The 18,716-nt window shown below is 40.8% G+C and overlaps 1 protein-coding gene across 2 annotated transcripts in view; it reads left to right on the forward strand.

Moving 5' to 3' along the window:
• The window catches only part of ZNF451 (zinc finger protein 451), a 36,633-nt gene that overhangs the window by 14,800 nt on the left and 3,117 nt on the right, over positions 1–18,716 (forward strand). The window contains exons 5-14 of one of the 2 annotated variants that reach the window (XM_072332846.1): positions 2,281–2,392; positions 3,161–3,311; positions 4,540–4,666; positions 5,630–5,783; positions 6,751–6,895; positions 7,462–9,110; positions 10,851–10,985; positions 11,976–12,106; positions 12,995–13,181; positions 17,480–17,554. In XM_072332846.1, the coding sequence (XP_072188947.1) occupies positions 2,281–2,392; positions 3,161–3,311; positions 4,540–4,666; positions 5,630–5,783; positions 6,751–6,895; positions 7,462–9,110; positions 10,851–10,985; positions 11,976–12,106; positions 12,995–13,181; positions 17,480–17,554 (2,866 nt within the window). Of the gene's footprint in view, positions 1–2,280; positions 2,393–3,160; positions 3,312–4,539; positions 4,667–5,629; positions 5,784–6,750; positions 6,896–7,461; positions 9,117–10,850; positions 10,986–11,975; positions 12,107–12,994; positions 13,182–17,479; positions 17,555–18,716 lie in introns of both variants that reach the window. The other variant, XM_072332845.1, reaches the window with a different exon arrangement.

An 18,716-nucleotide genomic window follows, 5' to 3' on the forward strand; every position in this document is an offset into this window, starting at 1 on the left:
CTCCTATTTATTTCCATGAAAGCAGCAACAGTTACCATGAGCACAGTAATGCTGTTTGATAGAGTAAATTCTCAGCTACACAACATTGTTTTTCAACGTAGTCATCAACATTAGCTCTGCATTTTTGACAGTGATGAACCTGCGTGTTGTGCTTGTAAAAACCTGCACCAGTGGAGGTGACTCACTGTCATTGTTGCCACTGCTGAAACACACCACCCTCCTCCTCACTGTGCTTACAGCCATTGTTTGGTCTCCATAAATGTTCACAAGTGTTGATGAATTCCATCAGGTGCCATTTTTTTCTGCATGGAGGAATTCAGAGCCACAACTTTGCTCTGTATTCGCTTCCATGTGAGATGCCATTTTGTCAGACTGCCCCTCTGCTGCCATCTGGCACACAGCAACAAGACGGAAGAGAACTGGCAGGAAGGTTCAACCTCTTACTGCCATACCACCAACATCAGCCTCTGACATCATAAAATGGCAGGCATTACTTTTGGAGCAGCCCCCATAAAATATGTAATGTAGTTAATGTAAATGTATAATTCTGTACATTCTACTTGAAAATTTGCAGGTGATGTATTTATGTTGACTGAAAATGGATGCACAAATATACAGGAAAATTAATTAATTTATTTATTTATTGCAAACTTGAAACCTGTTCTCAGATTCCTTTATTAAAACAGAGAGCGTTGCATCCTTTTTTTCTGTTCACAGGACTGTGTTTAGCCAGTGTATCGAAATCCATAGACTTACTTGCCATAACTTGAGTTAGCCATCCTGGTGCCCAGGGTTTCAGCCCGGATAGGGTTAATAGCGCACCAGTGTTTGGTTGTTGCTAAGTGATGGAGGGGCAGAGCTGCTGCTGTGATGGCATTGGATGGAACCAAGCTGCATTTTGAGCAGGACCAGTCAGCATACAGCCTGGCTGCAGTTTGTATGTGCCTGGGTTATAAGGAGGTAAAGGGTCCTTTCTGATGTTCCCAGCTGACTGAAACCACATACGGTATTCAATCAGTCTGCAAATTCCTGCATGGTACAGATTAAAGGAGGGAGTTGCTTTGGATCTCTGCAGCTGTGTAGCAGGTTCTTCCCTCCAATATCTCAGAATGTACTTTATTAAAAGATCTCCATGCCAAGCTTGGTAGCTGTGCTTTCTGTCCATAAGGGGGGTATTCTGTGCTTTTCCCAGAAGAACCCTGGTCCAAATGAGAAATAACAAAAGCCACCCGTTTTGTTATTTCTCACTGTGAGATAATGCTGTCTTTATTCATAGTGACGCTGAAAAAGGTTTGAAGATGAGACCTTGAGGTGTAGCACCATCTTTGCAAGGGAGCTGGTGATTGCTCTTTGATTACTGGTAACAGTAACCAACCTCTGGAAGGTATACCGATAAAGTTGTCCAACGAGCAGAAGATACTCTCCTCAGTCATATGATTTGCACCGCTGTTATTCTGTATGGTACCACCCAGATTACACGGATGGAGGGTGAACATTGTGATTTATGCACTGCTCTGGGAAGAGGCAGTCCTCTAACACCCACGTGCCTCACTGAATGCTGGAAGCTGCTTTTGCAAAATATGCCGTGAGTTTTCATCTCACACAGAAGAAACTGCTGGCAGTGGATCTCTGTGCAACATGCACATATTTGTGACTGCAGTGCTTGAAAGTTTAGGCGTTTACAAATGTTGCTGTTGTGTACTTTCAGGCGTTCTGTCTGATCTGATGTCTTCTCAGGAACTACGTTTATAACAAGCCCTATAATTCTGTGCTTGCTCAGACAGTGATTGGACTGTAGCTTTACAGCCCTGGCCACTAACAGATAGCACACTGTGTTTTTGTTATAGCAGCAGTAAGTATATATATATTTTTTCAGTGAGACACGTTTTTTTTTCATTCCATTTTCACCCTTTTGACTCTTTGACATGTGGTATTTGACACAGAGAAAGAAGCTTAATGAGTGCAGTGCACAGAGATTATAGAATCTGTGTGTGTGTGTGTGTGTGTGTAGCACGACATATAAATATATATATATATAGCATGACTGAAAAGAAGCAGGAAGGTGCTGAAGAGAGAATACCCATCTTATGAACAGAAAGCAGAGTTTCCAAGCTTGGCATGGAGACCTTTTAACAGAATACATTCTGGGATATTGGAGGCAAGAACCTGCTATGCAGCTGTGGAGAGCCACATGTAAATTTTGAAAGTTTTACTTGATTTACGTACTTAATCTTTGTCTTAAAAATTGAACAGCACCTTGCCTTATGTTTTCCCCGTCAGGAGAAAGTTGATTCCCAGTATGCTCACGGGTTGCAGGAACTAGAATTTATTCGGGAACACAGTGACACTGAAGCTGCAAGATTATGTGTGGACCAATGGTTAAAAATGCCAGGTAAGAATAGGAGAGATGAGATCTCAAATATGTGATAAGGAACCAAAGATTAAAAGTAAATACATGGCAGGAGAAATTAACATTTATTTGGTTATGTTGAAAAGAGGTATCAGTGGCATCATTTTGAAGACACTGCTAATTCGCTTAATGTTATTTGTAAGATTTCTCTTAAGATTATTTCTAAGTGCTGCACTGCAGAATAGAACACCTGATAACTGCCTTAAGCTGTACTGACGTTGAGCTTGCAGGTGCCCTGGAGACGTAACCAAATCTTAGAGTATTAACTTTGCTAGAGTATTCCTCAAAAACTAAACTAGTGTTTTGTTGCCTAGGAAATTAAATATATGAAATGCAAAAGGTATTCAGGCAATGTTAGCTATTTTTACCAGCAAAGTTGTCAGAAAAATATTACTATTGTACTGTTGCTCAGAAAAAAAATATGCCTACATAAGTATAAGTTCTGTTAAAAATATTTTTTTTTAGATTTAGGGTTTTTTGTGTTGTATTTTTTTTAATATAAAAGGAATATAAGTTATTTCTGTAAGACCTTGAGGAAGTATGTCAGTGTTAGAAGTCTTCTTGGGGATTGAAGAAGCGGATTCTTCAACTCAAAGAAGAGACATCTTGTTGTAGAATTGCATTACAGTCACTGCCAGCATGCTTTTAAGAATCAAAGTGTTTTCTAAATGCTTTGGGGTTTATGTTTTCTGTATGTTTTTAAGCCTCTATAATTGAGACCATGGTCAAATGTTTTGTTTCACAACACAGGTCTTAAACCAGGCACTGTTAACAGTGGAAGAAGGGGTGTTTGTCAGAGAGCAGGTCAGATGCAGGTCAACAGAAATCCCATTTCTTGTCCTGTGATGCATTGTAACAGAAAGTTTGACAATGGACATCTGCTCCTAGGTCATCTGAAAAGGTGAGGACATATTATGAGAAATAATAGTGAAAGAGTATATGTGAACTCCGAACACCTGCATTGAATCTATTTCAGAGCTGACTAGAGCACTGTTCAGCCTGAGAGAGCGTCTTTATCAATGTTTATAAGTATCTAATGTGCAGGAGTCAAGTGGATGAGGACAAGGCCTTTTTTGTGGTGCCTGGTGGCAGGACAAGGAGCGAAGGGCACAAACTGGAACATAGGAAGTTCCATCTGAACATGAGAAAGAACTTCTTTACTTTGAGGGTTACAGAGTGCTGGAGCAAGCTTCCAAGAAAGGCTCTGGAGTCTTCTCTGAAGATACTCCAAAACGTTCCTGATCGCTTTCCTGTGTAACCTACTCTAGGGAGCTAGTTTAGCAGGGATTTGGATGAGATGATCTACAGAAGGCCCTTCCAACCCTCATTCTGTGGGAGAAAGCTCAGGTTCCAGTGAATTCAACTTACCAGAGAAAGCAAAAGCTGTGTTTGTAAGCAAGGGAAAACAAAGAATTAATTCACTACTTCCCATCAGCAGAAAAATGTTCAGCCATTTCAAAGAACGAGGAGCTTCATCACAGTGGTTACTTGGCAAGATAAATGCTGCAACTCCAAATGTCTTCCCCATCCTCTTTTCCTCAGCTTTTATTCTGAAGCAGGCCATGTGGAGCGGGCATCCAGTTGGCCAGCTGAAGTTAGCTGTCCTGGTTCTGTTCCTTCCCTTATGCCAGCTCCTTGCTGGCAGGGCAGCATGAGAAACTAAAAAGACCTTGATTCTGTGGAAGTACTTCTTAGCAACAACTAAAACATGCCTGTGCTATCAACCAACGTATAGGCTTTGCTCATGGGTCCAAAACGTAGCAATTGTATAGGAAATAAACTCTCTCTCAGCCAAAACCAATGTGGGGAAGTTTTAAAAACCAAACACAGAAGCAAACAAACAAACAAAATACAGATTTGTAGGAAATGGAGACTTTATTCTCTTACTCTTAAAAACAGGGTGATTCCTCTACCAATATATCACTATAACTTGTTAGCTGCAGAGAGGATCGCTTTCATGTGAGATATTTCAGCTGATAAAGCTAATGATAGGCAGATTGAGGAATGCTGCAGTTCAGGTTGATTTGTCAGGTTTTTGTCCAGTAGTTTCAAAAAACCTAATTCTTTCCTATAAGAACATATGTACATGTATTTTTAAACTAGTTTGTTAATTATTTCTTTCTCTCTAGGTTTGATCATTCTCCTTGTGACCCAACAGTCACATTACTTGGACCCCCAAATAATGCTGTTGCCTGTGTGATATGCTGCCAAACATTTTCAACCTTTCAGCAGTACAGTGATCATCTTTTATCTAAGGCAAGACCATAAGGATAAGTAACTCATCTGACTGAACGTAATAGAGGGTTATCAAGACATGTAATTATGCACATTTTCTCTTTTAACCCTCTTCCTTCCACTCTCCATTGGTTATTCTTCCAAATACATTTTTCTTAACTCTTCAGCGTTTCAAATGCCTGGTGTATCCTGACAGTACTCCCCTTAACTCTGACCGTTATATTGTACTCTGTGGTGTACATCAAAGACAACTGCAGTTTTGTCTTGGTCCTTTTATCTCTGTTGGTGCTATCAATAGCTATTTCCCTTTGTTTGTGTATCCAGAACTAAAAAAAGATGAAGATAAGAAATTAAAGTGAAATAAGAAGAGGTATAAAGAGCAACCAAAAAGTAGATTAAAAAAAGAGGCGACAGAGTTAGAATTCAAGGGAAATACTAAATATTGTGAAAATCAGACTTATCTAAGGTGGTAGCAGCAACACTTGATATGTGATCATATCTGGCAAGTCTGACAGGTTGCATCATAGTTTGTCCCTGCTCTTTTTCCTTTTATTCCAAGTTGTGTGCCTGTGGTATGCCTGTGGGCATTAGCAGCAGTTACAAGTCAAAGACACTGCCTCTTGCAGCAGGCAAAAGGTTGGAATTATTTTGGTGTAGAAGGAAAGGGGAATAACAAGGAAGCAAAAACCGATCATGAAGATTCTTCAGGGAGACAGAAGAAGGGAAGAATAAGCAAAAAAATAAGTAGCATTAAAGAGCTTTGCCCCTGGAAGCAGATATTGAAGTTAATGTAAAAGTTTGGCCATTCCTCTCGTGTTTAACAAGCTGAAGCGCATAACTTGGGAATAAACATACATGTGGTAGCTGAGAATCTAAAAGTGCAAATAGTGCTACGGAGGTGGAAGGGAATGGAAAGATGTGAAAAGAAATGGGATTCCTTCATTGATTCTGTGTTTCTTCTCATCAGATCATTTTATTTTCCAGCTAAATCAAAATGATGGACATGAAAAAGATCTCCCTCCACAACATATTCAGTGTTTTGCATGTCCATGCTGCTTCCTCCTCTTCACCAAGAGAGATGAATGCTTGAAGCATATGTCAGGAAAGAACCACTACCTCCAGCTTTCTAAATTGAATGGTTTGTTGCTGCTAAATGTATTTAGCGCGCTTCTCATTCTCTCTGATAATTTATATTTCATGTGATATGGCTTATATTTTTCTGCCATGTAAAAAACTTATGATTTTTAAGTTTGTTTAAGAAATTCTTGTTTCTCTTTTAAGGCCTTGCATATTATATAAGATCTTAAAAAATTATTGAATATGTGCCTTATAAACTTAAAAGCATCCTCTGTCTCTGAACATTTAATCTTGGGTAAGTGGCTGAGGCAGATTAGAAGTAGGTGGACTTATTTTTCAAGAAGATGCCATGTTTTAGATAATTTAGCTTTCAGTATAAGCCTTATGCGGTCAAAGGATCCATACAGTTTCTCATCTTCATACCACATTTGTCACTTCTGCCCTCCCCCGGAGTGGCTGCAGGAAGTACACAGTAAGGGTGGGCGTTGAGGATCTTCCTGCAGGCTGAGACAGTACTGTCATGTTCGTGGAAACATTCACCTGCTTTGTGGTTTGGAGTTCTCTTGTATATTGCCCATCTGATTCTCAATTCGGATGCTAATTATGAATTTGCTGACTTGGAGATGTTTTGAGATTGGGTGGTAGGTTTTTAAAAAAAAGATATTACTGGTAACCTATTGCTTTGAATAGATGAATAGCACAAAAGAGAGATGGATAGCACTTAAAGTGCTCCCTTTTTTATTCTTTTTGTTTGCAAGGGTAGGTCTTCAGGATTAATGTCAATGTGGTCTGTGCTTGAAAGACTTAAACTGAAGTCATTTCCTACTGATTATTGCATCTTATTAAGCAGAAAATTAAAATAGCATTTGTAAGTAATGATCCCATTGCAGAAATACTGGAGCCCAGCTGACTCGTAGTAATTTGAGTTCTGAACCCCTTGACAAATATAATTGTAGAAATGTCTGAAAGCTGGAATATTGTGAAAACTCTTAAGATGTGATTGTGCTTTCTGCCATTCTGCACTGTAGAAATGAAGGCTGATGCTCCTCTACCTTTCCCATCCTATGCAAAGAAGCTGCTGATATCTCTCTGCAAAGAGGTTCCCTTCCAAGTGAAATGTATGTCCTGCTTACAGATACTACGGTCCCATATGGAATTAACAGCTCACTTCAGGTTTGTGAGAGGCAGCTGTCATTACAATGGGAACATGCGCAACTGATAACCAGTGTGTTTATGTAACTGCCACTGATGTGTTATGTAGTGGTGCTACTGAAATTCAGGGCACTTTGAGCCATCTTACTGGGTAAACTATCCAAAACAAAAAGCTTCCTTTTCCATGTTTCCTACTTTCTCTTGAATCATAAAATCACTGGTCAAAGTTTGTATTCCTTTTGTTGTTCTTGTGGCATAGAACAACAGAACTTCATTGATCTCTCTTCTAAGTTTTCAGCATTTGATTTCTAAGATGTACTGCGTGAGCAACGTAGAGCATCCATCCAAGTGCTAGTGTTGGGAATTAATACTTAATTCTCTTTAAAATGCAGACTAGCTAGGCAGTGCACGTTTTTGTTGACGAGCTACTGAGTCAGCTAAAATAACCTGAGGGCACTACTTAGCCAGGCTGTTGCTGTAGATACTATGTAAAATTTCAAGGTATATCTTAAAGTTTAAAAATGTTTCCGATTATGATATACACCTTTATGATATATATATATGCATATATTTTTAATCCACACTAGAACACGTTGTCGTAGTTCTGGCCCTATGGCAGTGTCCAAGAAGAAGATCTCCCAGGTTGCAGAGATATTCAGAACAAAAGGTCACTGTGAGAACTGTGATAAGCTGCTTGCTGATGAGGATCAGATCTTGCAGCATAAACAAAGCACTAAACATAACATTAAAGTTCTTACTACGATGGAAGAGTCCATCTTGATGTTCTGTCATATCAATGAAAAAAATAAAAATGCATCTCATTTGTACCATACTGTGGACTGGTCAAGACCGTTGCTGAAGAGACATTTGAACTGTAATGAGTCAGCCAGTGAAAGTGAATTTACTCCTTCAAAACGGAAAAGTGATTTAATAAAAACCAGTGAAGATCGTGTCGGAAACCAAAGCCAAGGCAGTGCTTGCAAAGTGAAAGCCTGGTTTTGTGAATGCCTTCAGAAGTTTCTTACAGAAGAGTCAGTGGAGAAACACATTTTGTCAGCAAATAGGATCTGTCACAAATGTGCTGTATGTGGAAAGCTTGCTGAAAACTCAAGTATCATCCACCTGCACATGAGCCGATTCCACGGAGGGGCACACTTGACTAACTTTCTTTACTGGTGCAGAGCGTGCTCTGTAGATCTCCTCAAAGAAGAGGATATTATGAGGCATGTGACTGAGTTCCATAGCGGACATAGTTACTATTACGAGCAAGAAGCTCTGGAAGATGAACCTGTGCCCTCAGCTTCTGACACAGTGTGCATTTCCAAAGATGAAAGGAAAGAGTCCATTCCTAGCCCTGTGGAAATCTCTCCTGAAAAAAGTCCTCATCTGGGAAAATGGCAATGCCGTGTTTGTGAGGAGATGTTTGAATCTGAAGACAGCGTTAAGCAGCATTGTATGTCCCTAGAAAGCCATGCGTTTCACAGATATTGCTGTGGATTGTGTAAGAACCACTTCCGGAAATTAGTAACGCTGCAGCGACACTTCCAGGAGCATCATAATGGAGAAATAAAAATTAACTACTTCTGTGGCCTTTGTGGCAATCTCTTTTTTGACACAGACGAAGAATTTCTAATCCACTATAGGGACTCTCACAGCACGGACTATGTATTTGTGCCTGAGCAGATGGAAATATCAATAAAAAAAGAAGATGACTTCCTCCCAGAAGAAAATGGAGAGTATTTAACCTGTGGTTGCCGGACATCTTATGTCTCCAAAATAAACAGGAGGAACGATTCCATGAACTGTCAGAAAGCCATGCTGCAGGAAGGAAACTTATGGTTTCGCTGCTGCTTGTGTTCTGCAACTGCACAGAATTTTGCAGATCTGAACAATCATCTCAAGAGGCATTCATCGGTGAAAAGTAAGGGAGAGATGTATGTTGTGAGATGTGCCGCATGCAACAAAAATTTTGATGATCTTCAGAGCGCGCATCAGCATTACCACATGAAACACTGCTTCTTACAGAAACCCGATATATCAAGTTTCGCATCAGAACCAGAAAATGCAGTATTCAGATTCACAGCAAGTGGGGCCTGTGTGGACAAAAGGACCCATGAACTAAAATTTCATGCGAATCCATCCAAGACTCAGGGAAGATCACAGTCTCCTCCCCTGCAGAGAACGATCCACGGAAAGAAAGGAAGGACTGAAAATTCAGCATGCTCCAAAGAGCCTGGTGAGGGTCTGTAGAAATTAGAGGTATTTTTATATTAGAAAAAGATCATACTGTTTTAATGCCAGTACGAGATGTATCCTTTGCCTGTATCTAATCTGTGTGTCAGCTCAGAATTGATTTTTATTGTCAAAGTTACATTTTGAATACTTGAGATCCAGTTCTATTGCTTTATACCTTGTGAATTCAGGTTTGAAAAAAGAAAGCGGACAAATGTTTCAGTCCAAAGGCTCTTAAGTGTAATTTTTTAACTTGGAGCATAATTGGGATAAAATTGGGAGCACAATTTGATGATAAGAGGAGAACAACAATTCAGGACCCCGGGTGGAGATCAAACTCCTAGAAATGTGAAAGCACAGTAAAATGCACACACAAGGAAACTTAGCTCCTTTGTGTGTATGAATTGGTGAGGCTGGTGGTGCTTTCTGTGTAGGCAGTCCTGTTATTACACCGTCTTTTCACTTGTGCTTAGCTTGCAAAAAAAATATCTCAGCTGAGAATTACTGTTCCTAGTATGTGTTGGCTGTGAGTCAGCAGTGTGTCCTCATGGCCAAAAGGACCAATGGCATTCTGGGGTGCATTAAAAAGAGTGGCCAGCAGGTCGAGGGAGGTGATCCTCCCCCTCTACTCTGCCCTGGTGAGGCCTCATCTGGAATACTGTGTCCAGTTCTGGGCTCCCCAGTACAAAAAAAGACAGGGATCTCTTGGAAAGAGTCCAGCGGAGGGCCACAAAGATGGTGAAGGGCCTGGAGCATCTCCCTTATTAAGAAAGGCTAAGTGAACTGAGTCTGCTTAGCCTTGAGAAAAGACGACTGAGAGGGGATTTGATCCAGGTCTATGAATATCTGAGGTGTGGGGGGCAAAGTGGTGAGGCCAGACTCTTTTCAGCAGCGGGTGGAGACAGGACAAGGGGAAACGGGCAGAAACTGGAGCATAGGAAGTTCCACATGAATGTGCGCAAGAACTTCTTTACGGTGAGGGTGACGGAGCACTGGAACAGGCTGCCCAGGGGGGTTGTGGAGTCTCCTTCTCTGGAGATATACAAGACCTGCCTGGACACCTCCCTGTGCGACGTGGTGTAGGGAGCCTGCTTTGGCAGGGGGGTTGGACCCGATGGAGGTCCCTTCCCACCCCTGTGATTCTGTGAATGGCTTTCCCTGAAGTGTCCATGCTAAATTTTTTTCTAATTCATGTCACTTCTGAGAATGACGTCAGGAATGCCAAAGGTGTATCTTTGGTGTACAAAAAGTGGGAGTATTTTTAAATTTCTCATGGCATCATAATGCTTTTGATTAATATACAGCAAAAAAGTACGTTTCTAAGCATTTTATGAGCTATTATGGTTTTAAGCAATTAAATATCATAAATGTGCCATAGTAAAAAGTGCACAGCTGAATGTTAAGTATACGGATGAACAAGTCAGTGTCTCAGTAGAGTACCTCTCCGTGCCAGCTATTCAGTTCTACAGCATCATACTGCTAGATTCTGTCTGTTATCTAATTTATTATTTTTATCTAATTTATTAATTATTTTTATCTAATTTATTTATTACTAAATGCTACTTCAGTTGATTTAAAAACAGTGCTGAAACAATGGAGCCACTAAATAGGATAATGTTCTATGACTTTTAGCTTACATAGCGGGTTAATACATGAATTGTTTCAGAAACATGTCTGAATTGATGTATGTTTGTTGACTGGAAAGTTGAGTAAACTTAAAGTGTTCCTATTTATCTCACTGAAGATGGTGAGCTTCCAGATCTCGACTACTTGAGTACCATGACTCACATTGTGTTGGTGGATCTGGACAACTGGGGAAGCTTTTTCACACAGCTGCCAGCTAACCTGAACCAAGGAACGTTTATCTGGGGTTTTCAAGGTAAAGTGGTCAAAGGAAGAAATGATGAGTGAGTTTACAAACGTTTGAGCAGAGATTCCTTGAGAGAGTAAAGAGTGGGGAAAAAAGCAGCCACTGGGTCCTCTTAAGTCATGACATCACAGAAATCAAGTGACAGAAACATTCTCCAACTTTTCTAACTCAACCTAAATCTCTGCTGCTCTTATTATTCCTTATAGAATACTGTTCCAGAGGTGCTGAATGGTTTTGGGAGTCCCTTTAGCACCCTGCTGAACCTGCTCAGGTGGTATACTAGCTTTTCATAGTTCTCAGGACACATATAATACTGTGAGGAGAAATATAAAGAAAAAAGGGAAAAAAAAAAAATAAGGATTTCTTTTTAGCTAGTTTCTAACTCCCAAGTCCTTGTCATATTTTTTTTTCCCTTTTAGATCCAGAAAGTGTGATTTTACATTCCTGTATTTCAATTTTCTTTGGTCTCTGGTTGTCCTATACTAAATTTCTTGCTTTCCAAATGGGGTTGTTGCATTCAGGCTGCCTAGTGGGAATGTTTGTTAAAGATCTTGAACATAAAGACCATGCTGAAGAGATAGCGGCCATTAAAATGGTCTCAATTTGTATTGAGGAACATTTTAGTCATTTATTAGTGTCACAAGGATTTTTGCAAAGCTTGGGAGTACTACGGTTCATGAGGACCTTAGTTCTTCCAGTTCCCCCATTGTATCAACCAGGTTCTGCGTTGTTTCTGTTCTCAGACATTCCGTTTTCTGTCACTCATTTTGTGGTCCACCTCCACTAGTGGATCGGGCTAACTCCTTTTTCATTTTTTGCTTTCTAACCCAACGAGGGCTTTGGGGCTCTTGGTAATGCATTTTTTTTCAGCTGTCACATTTGACAGAATAAATTCTGTCTTTAAAGCCAGTTTTACCTTTTACTTTTGCCTTGCATTCTTAATACATGGTGACATTGCTATCCTTTTTTGTTTGATTGTTTGTTTGTTTGAATGCTTAGGAGGATACAGTAACTGGAAACCTCCAGTGCAGTGCAAAATTTATAATTATCTTAACAAAATCGGATGTTTCTTCCTTCATCCGCGTTGTGGGACCAGAAGAGAAGCAGCAGACTTTGCACTCTGTGTTCATGTAAGTTAGTGAGTGCTGTCTTTATTGTTGTTTTAGTGTGAGAGAAGGGTGGCAGATGTTGTATGCCATTGACATTAAGTACTTATTAGCTGTGAGATTCACACAACTTCCGTGTCCACTAAAAAGGATTATAGAATCATTGCTGAATTGAGTGGAGACAGTGTGTTGAGAAGTGATTCTGAAGGAACCCCCTCACACCTTTGGGTAACACTGAATGTCATACGTTTTACTCTTGCCATATGAATTTAATTATGAATTTAATTATTGATTGCATGAAGACCACACAACATAAATTGCATCGGTAAATATAGTAAATGTAGCTGTCATCATCACCCTGCCCTATGCTTTACATTTTCTTTCTTTAGGAATACAAATGTAATTCCAAGTAAGACATAGAAGACATCAGTCTGTTGTGAAAAGGTGGGAGCTGGTTAGGAAGTGAAGAATTAAAAAAAAGAAAGAAGAAAAAAAAGCTCAAAAAACAGATGTTACAGTTTCTGTTTCAGAATGAAGTAAAAACCCTGAATCTGGAGCTAGAGGGCCATGGATGGGTGCCAGCTTCAGAGACCCTGCTGAGCTGACAAAGAGCAGTGCCCGTGTTCAGTAGAGCTAGGGCTTTGGGTTGGGAGATGTGTAGATGAAGGGCAGGAAGCTGGGGTATCGTGAGGACACCCCAGTGTAGTGTTTCCAGTTTTATCAGGCAAGTTGTTCTAGTGCCTCACCATCCTTTGAGTAAAAAATATCTTTCATGGTAGTATAAATTCCATATAATGATAAAAGTGGAGGTAAGTTGCTATAGATTTTCCTACAAAAAGTTGTTACACAAAGCTAGCCAGAGCCCACTAGATAAAAGTGCAGTCTTAACATCTGTGGTTTGTTTCCATGCAGGCTGGTCGGCTAGATGAGCACCTGCCCAAGCAAATTCCTTTCACTGTACTTTCTGGAGACAAAAGCTTCCTGGAGCTGGAATCTCAATTTAAGATGACTCAGCGGTCAGCTCGCATTCTAAATCCCCATCACATCGAAGGAGACATGATGTGTGCCTTGCTAAACAGCATTTCAGATACCACAAAAGGTAGAAAGTAAACATCAAATGCAGTCTATCCAGCAGTCTAGGTGTCAATAAAATAACTGAGCTCTCATGCTGATGAAAACAAGTTGTTGCTTGGTGCTTCTTGTATTGTGTTGCAGTGAAATGCAGCTCAGAAGATGGATTTGCTTGGTACAAGTTTTGAAACCAAACTTCACAGTTTTGTTCCGTCTAACAAATCCTGAAACACAGAGTTATTTCTGTCTGAAATTTCCTTTTTGTCTGGAGAAGAGCTGTTTAGAGCTCTGTGATGTGCTTACTTATTGATTTCTACTGAAATCTGCTTTGTTTGGTTTGTGCTCTGAGATAGCTGTGACCCTGCTAAGGCCCAAAATCTCTGCCTGTTTTAACTCTGATTGTCCTGCATCCAAGCATTGACCTCCAATCACTTGTTATTTGTCTTCACTGGCATGTGGCTCACACCTCTGTTTGGAGGAAAAATACCCGTGAAGGCCTCTAATACTCTAATTAATGCCACGCTTAAGTGATTACACTGTTTTTATGTAGAATAATCAGAGTTTTGAGCAACCTTATTTTGATGCAAAGGATACTGAGGCTGAGATGTGTTTAAATACTTCCTAATATTTTAAAACATCTTGAAGTTTTCATAAAAGAACTGAATTTTCCTATTTATAATTTTCCTTCAGCCGTTCTTCTCATGTGCTCCAGTGTGTTAATATCTAACATAAATATCATGGTGTTGGGGACTGTTGAGAGGCCCCAGACTTGAACTTACTGACTGCATGGTCATTGTGCATGTCACTAACGTTGTATGTGTGCTTGTTACCAGAAAATCCCAGCAACTTATTTTAAGCAAGAAGTTGCTGGAATCTTGTGTGTCATGTTCCTGTGCAAGTCCACAGTGAACAGAATTGTCTTGAGCCATTCCCAGGTCCCCTGTGCTGTCAGGGGTGGATCCAGGCAGTAAAAATTGCCTGTTCTCTCTCTTCCTGTTTTAAAACAGGACATTGGAAAACTCAGTTTTGATAACAGGACTGTGTAGTCAGGGCAGTGAGTTGGTGTCATGGCCAGGAGTCTATGAAAAGTATTGAAGACGCAGCCACCTCAGAATACGTGCTTCACTGCATGGGTCAGAAGCATCAGCAGGCATTTGCAAGTCTTCTTGTATGTAGCAAGACCAGTATCAGAGGGCTGAGGTGGAAAGTTGTGCCTTTGTATAGTGGGCTGGTCTAACCTGTTGTCCTGTTGCAGAAACGCAGCTGAATATGAGGAAATATAAACAAGTTTTGTTTGCTTTCCAGTGGTATCAAGCCTATGGGCATTATTCTGGAGGGAGGAAATAGGTGAAGAACAGTTACCACAGAGAGTTGCAGTGAAAAACTAAAATAGCTGTTGGTATTGGATGAGCTTCAAAGTGAGAGGGCAGTTTACCTGAATCATCTCTGTAGAGCTATTACTAGTATGCAAGCGGGTGGACTGCTTGGATGGGTGGCATTCTGACCGTTGTACCTTGTGAACCATTTTACCTTTTCAGCAGAACTGCTGAACAGTGATTTAATAAAGCAGAACTGCTGTGGTAACTGAACTATATGCAGTCATTTAAACTGAGAGGAAAATAACAAAAAAGTTCCCGTGGATGTTGCAGGTTATCAACTGTGTTTCGTGGGAGAACATGAATTTCCTCTGAAGTATGAGGAGCAGGCAGGATTATCTGCTTTCTGTTGATAAAACTAAGTTCATAAGTTTTTAATTTTCTTCTATGCTGAAGGCACAACACATGGTGAGAGATTCATCCATGTGAATAGAGTGTTTAAGACAAGTCATTCCTTTACCAACAGAGGTTTGCAGCATGCAGAAAACCAGCTCAGTCCCTTGACTTTATCTTGACACCTGGTATCTAGCAATGCCATTACTACTACAAAGTGCACCAATAGTGAATGCTGGACAGTGTTGAGGGTGAAGCTGATGGTGGGTTAGGGGTCATGGTGACTATGCTGACCCTGGTACGAGTGCCAGAAGTCCTGTTGACAAAAGCGACTCTTGTATAAGTTGAGGACACGAGGGCATGAGCATCTGTAGTGTGATGCACAGTAGCTGCACCACGCCTGCTAGAGGAACTGCAGTTTTTGCTTTTACTGCTTTATTTATGCAGTTATCACAATGGACACAACCTACAGCAGGAGGAACTGATAAGAAAGTTACCCTTTTATTGTGACCTTGTGTTTAGCTATCACAGGAAGTTGTTGCTAGCTTTGCTATGTCAGTGCCATCCCTTAGATGTATATTTGAATATATAAATATATACGTGCCCTAGGGAGAAAGAAGTATGTTAAGACTTAAGATAATGAGCCTCAACAAGAACTCTTACCAGATGGATAAACTGGGAAGACCTCACCATCCAGACAATGCAAGCAAAGCTTTGTTGTTTAATTTAACCTGACAGTGAGCTTTTAGAGAGGTGTCTAAGATGAAGATGAAATGAAGGTCTGTTTGACCACCATGATATTGGCTGAGGTTTCAAAACAATGCAGCTAAAGCAGAATTGGGGATAGAGCTTTATTTTTAGTCATGCTGCACAGAATGAAGGTCTGCAGGGAGAGATAAGCAGAATGAAGCTTCAGTTTGCATAGAGGAAGAGGTGGCCTTCTGGGTTTTTGAGCTCTTAGCAGGGAGCAGCTGCATTTGCATTTATGGATGATGTCACCTAACAAGGAAACAGAGATCAGATAATAGATATTGGGGAGGAGTATATGTGGGGAAGAACCCCCAGGGATTGAGTGAAGAAGTAATGAACAAAAGGAAGCCGAGGAACATTGCTGTAAAGGTACATGATGAATAGCCACCTTTGTGGCTAAGTAGTCTTTGCGATCCGGAATGAAGTAAATTTAATGATATTCTTATAAGTTAGCACTAAAACTTCACATGTTGGATGTGAAAAGGAAAAGGGGCAATAGTTGGTGAGAGAGCTTTGTGATATTTATGTCACCGTGTATTGGGATGATAAAGGGACTGATAAAACAAGGACTTACTGAGAAGACAGAGAAAGCATGTAGAAGAGGGAAAGGGAGGTAGGGTGCAGTTAATTCATGTGTGATTAATGTGTGAAACAGTTGTGAGGTGTGTTTGTGTGGTAAGGCAAGAGAGGAGGATGAAAGTCAGGGAAAGGAAATCCAGTTTTCAGCGTGACAAGGGAACCAGCAAACCTGATGGAAACTACTGAGGGAGTGGTAGCAGCTGGGGAGGCTGTAAGAGAAGAGTGCCAGAGGAGAGGAATTATTCTGAGACGTGTGGGCAGCTAATCCAGATTCAGGCTGACACTTTGGTGTCAGGACATGAGGTGACACTTGTGTTCTGGGGCGGTTTAACCATCCCTTTCCAGAACATGTTTCTGAGGCCGGGGAAGTGCTGTTGTATCTCTCAAGGAATGTTCCCGTGTTTACTCCCATCTCTGAGGGACAAACAGCTGGAAAGCAGCTCCTCAGAAAAGGACCTGGGTGTCCTGGCAGACACGAGTTGGCCATGACCCAGAAACGGTCTCTTGAAGCAAATAAAGCCAACAGCTTCCTGAGCTGCATTCAGAGGACTGTACCGGCAGGTTGAGGGAGGTGATACTTCCTGTTTACTCAGCACTGGTGAGGCCATCCCTGTCCAGTTCAGCATCTTTTTGGAGGTGCCCCAAAAATACATGGACACTGGCCTGGGCATCTGTCGTTGTAAATGACTATACTTGAGCAGAGGGGACAAGATGGCTTCCAGAGGCCCCTCCCAGCCTCAGCCATTCTGTAATTCTGTGATCCTTGCATGGAGCATATTGACTAGAAGCTTTAGCATCTCCTGGAGGCAGAATTCAGCCACAGGCATTCTACAAATAACATCTGATTAATCACTGTGCTCTGTACACTGTGGGAAGTCAGCCCAGATTTTTCAAGCTTAAAAATGAATCTGTTCAATCAGTTGATTGTTCCATCTCTTTCATTGACAACTGATGAGTTTATTTTATGAGCCTCTGGGGAGAAAATGAATATATGATGGGACTAATTGACTCGTTTGGTTTTTAACCCTTAGTTTTCGGAGACTCCATTTAAAACAAGTGCGGGGAAAAAAAGTTTAGGTGCACCAAACCCTACAAGACACTTCAAAATACAGCTGTATACCACTGCATATACACAGTGTGATGTGTTTTGCCATGATTTTCTGATAGGAACAAGGGCAGTTCAAATACAAGCTACAGTGCTGTTATGGTAAAAGAAACATAAGAGGTGTGTGACTTCTTTATTTTCATAGAAGCAATGTTTAATTGATATTTAATTTGTGCGTTTAAGGTTCCGATAGCGAAGAGGATGACGATACCAAACGAACAATCAAAAGGAGTTTAGAAGAAACAAAGAAACAAGAAGGTCTGTTGTAATTTTTACTTATTTATTTTCAAGAGTGCTGTTACTTACAGGAGATTCAGGAGCTAAACTTAAAATCATTTTTATGTCAAGTGACCTCTTAAGAATACTCTCAGGAATATTCTGAGGAATCATGAGTGGCTAAGAATACCGGGAGCTAAAAGGAAAAAATAACTTCCTATCTTGGAAAGTATGCCAGCAGACTCAACGTTTATTTTTATTGGTTCACCGCTGGGTATTGTGCTGTTGAAGACGTGACTGAGCTCACTTGATACCAGTTCAAGTATTAACTCTGACTGGGAGTAGAACTACTGTAGTTCAAAACTGGATGCTGTACCTAAAGAGCACTGTTGTCTCCGAAAAGAGAGCTGTAGATCTGTCTATAGTCCTGAAAGTCTGCCACGCACGGGAGCCCCCAGCATTGGATATTCCAGTAGTGGGTGGCATTTGGTATGTACAGGTTGTCCCAGTTCTTCTGTCTCTGTACAGAAGAGATCTGAGCTTATGAGCCAGCCTGGCTTCAGTGGTGTGCATGGCTGTACAATTGATTAAGAGGGAACGAAGAGGCAAAATCAACCCCAGAAATGGATTAAAAAGGAAAAAGAGCTTAGGAACTGCTGAGAGGAGGGAGCTGAAGTGTTGGGGACAGGACAATCCAGGTATCGCTGTGGAATGAACTGTATGACATTAGTAAGAGTCATAGTTTCAATCATACTCTTTTTAACTGAACGATCTCAGTGATTTAATGACAACTTACTTTAATGAGAGCAGTTGCCTGTAGGTGGGGCTTTGTTTCCACGACCGACTACTGCTCTTGTTTGAGAAAGTAACCTCATTCTCAGTAGTATCAGATGTTGCAAGCAAGTCCGTCTGGATGAATATGGGTTAACAGACATGAGAGAGCACCTATTGATACCATTTTCGAAACTAGGCCTGGAAAGAAATGTTAAATAAGAACTTCAAGTACAGCAAGTGCATAACCACAGTGAAAGTTCTTGAATGTTACGTCTGTGTGTGTAGGCCAGTGCTATCCTGGGGTGCACTGGAAAGAGCACAGCCGGCAGGTCAAGGGAGGTGACCCTCCCCCTCTGCTCTGTCCTGGTGAGGCCACTTTTAGAATACTGTGTCCAGTTCTGAGCTCCTCAGCTCAAAAAAGACAGGGATC

The sequence above is a fragment of the Excalfactoria chinensis genome, chromosome 3, assembly GCF_039878825.1.
Source record: "Excalfactoria chinensis isolate bCotChi1 chromosome 3, bCotChi1.hap2, whole genome shotgun sequence".
NCBI classification, from domain to species: domain Eukaryota; kingdom Metazoa; phylum Chordata; class Aves; order Galliformes; family Phasianidae; genus Excalfactoria; species Excalfactoria chinensis.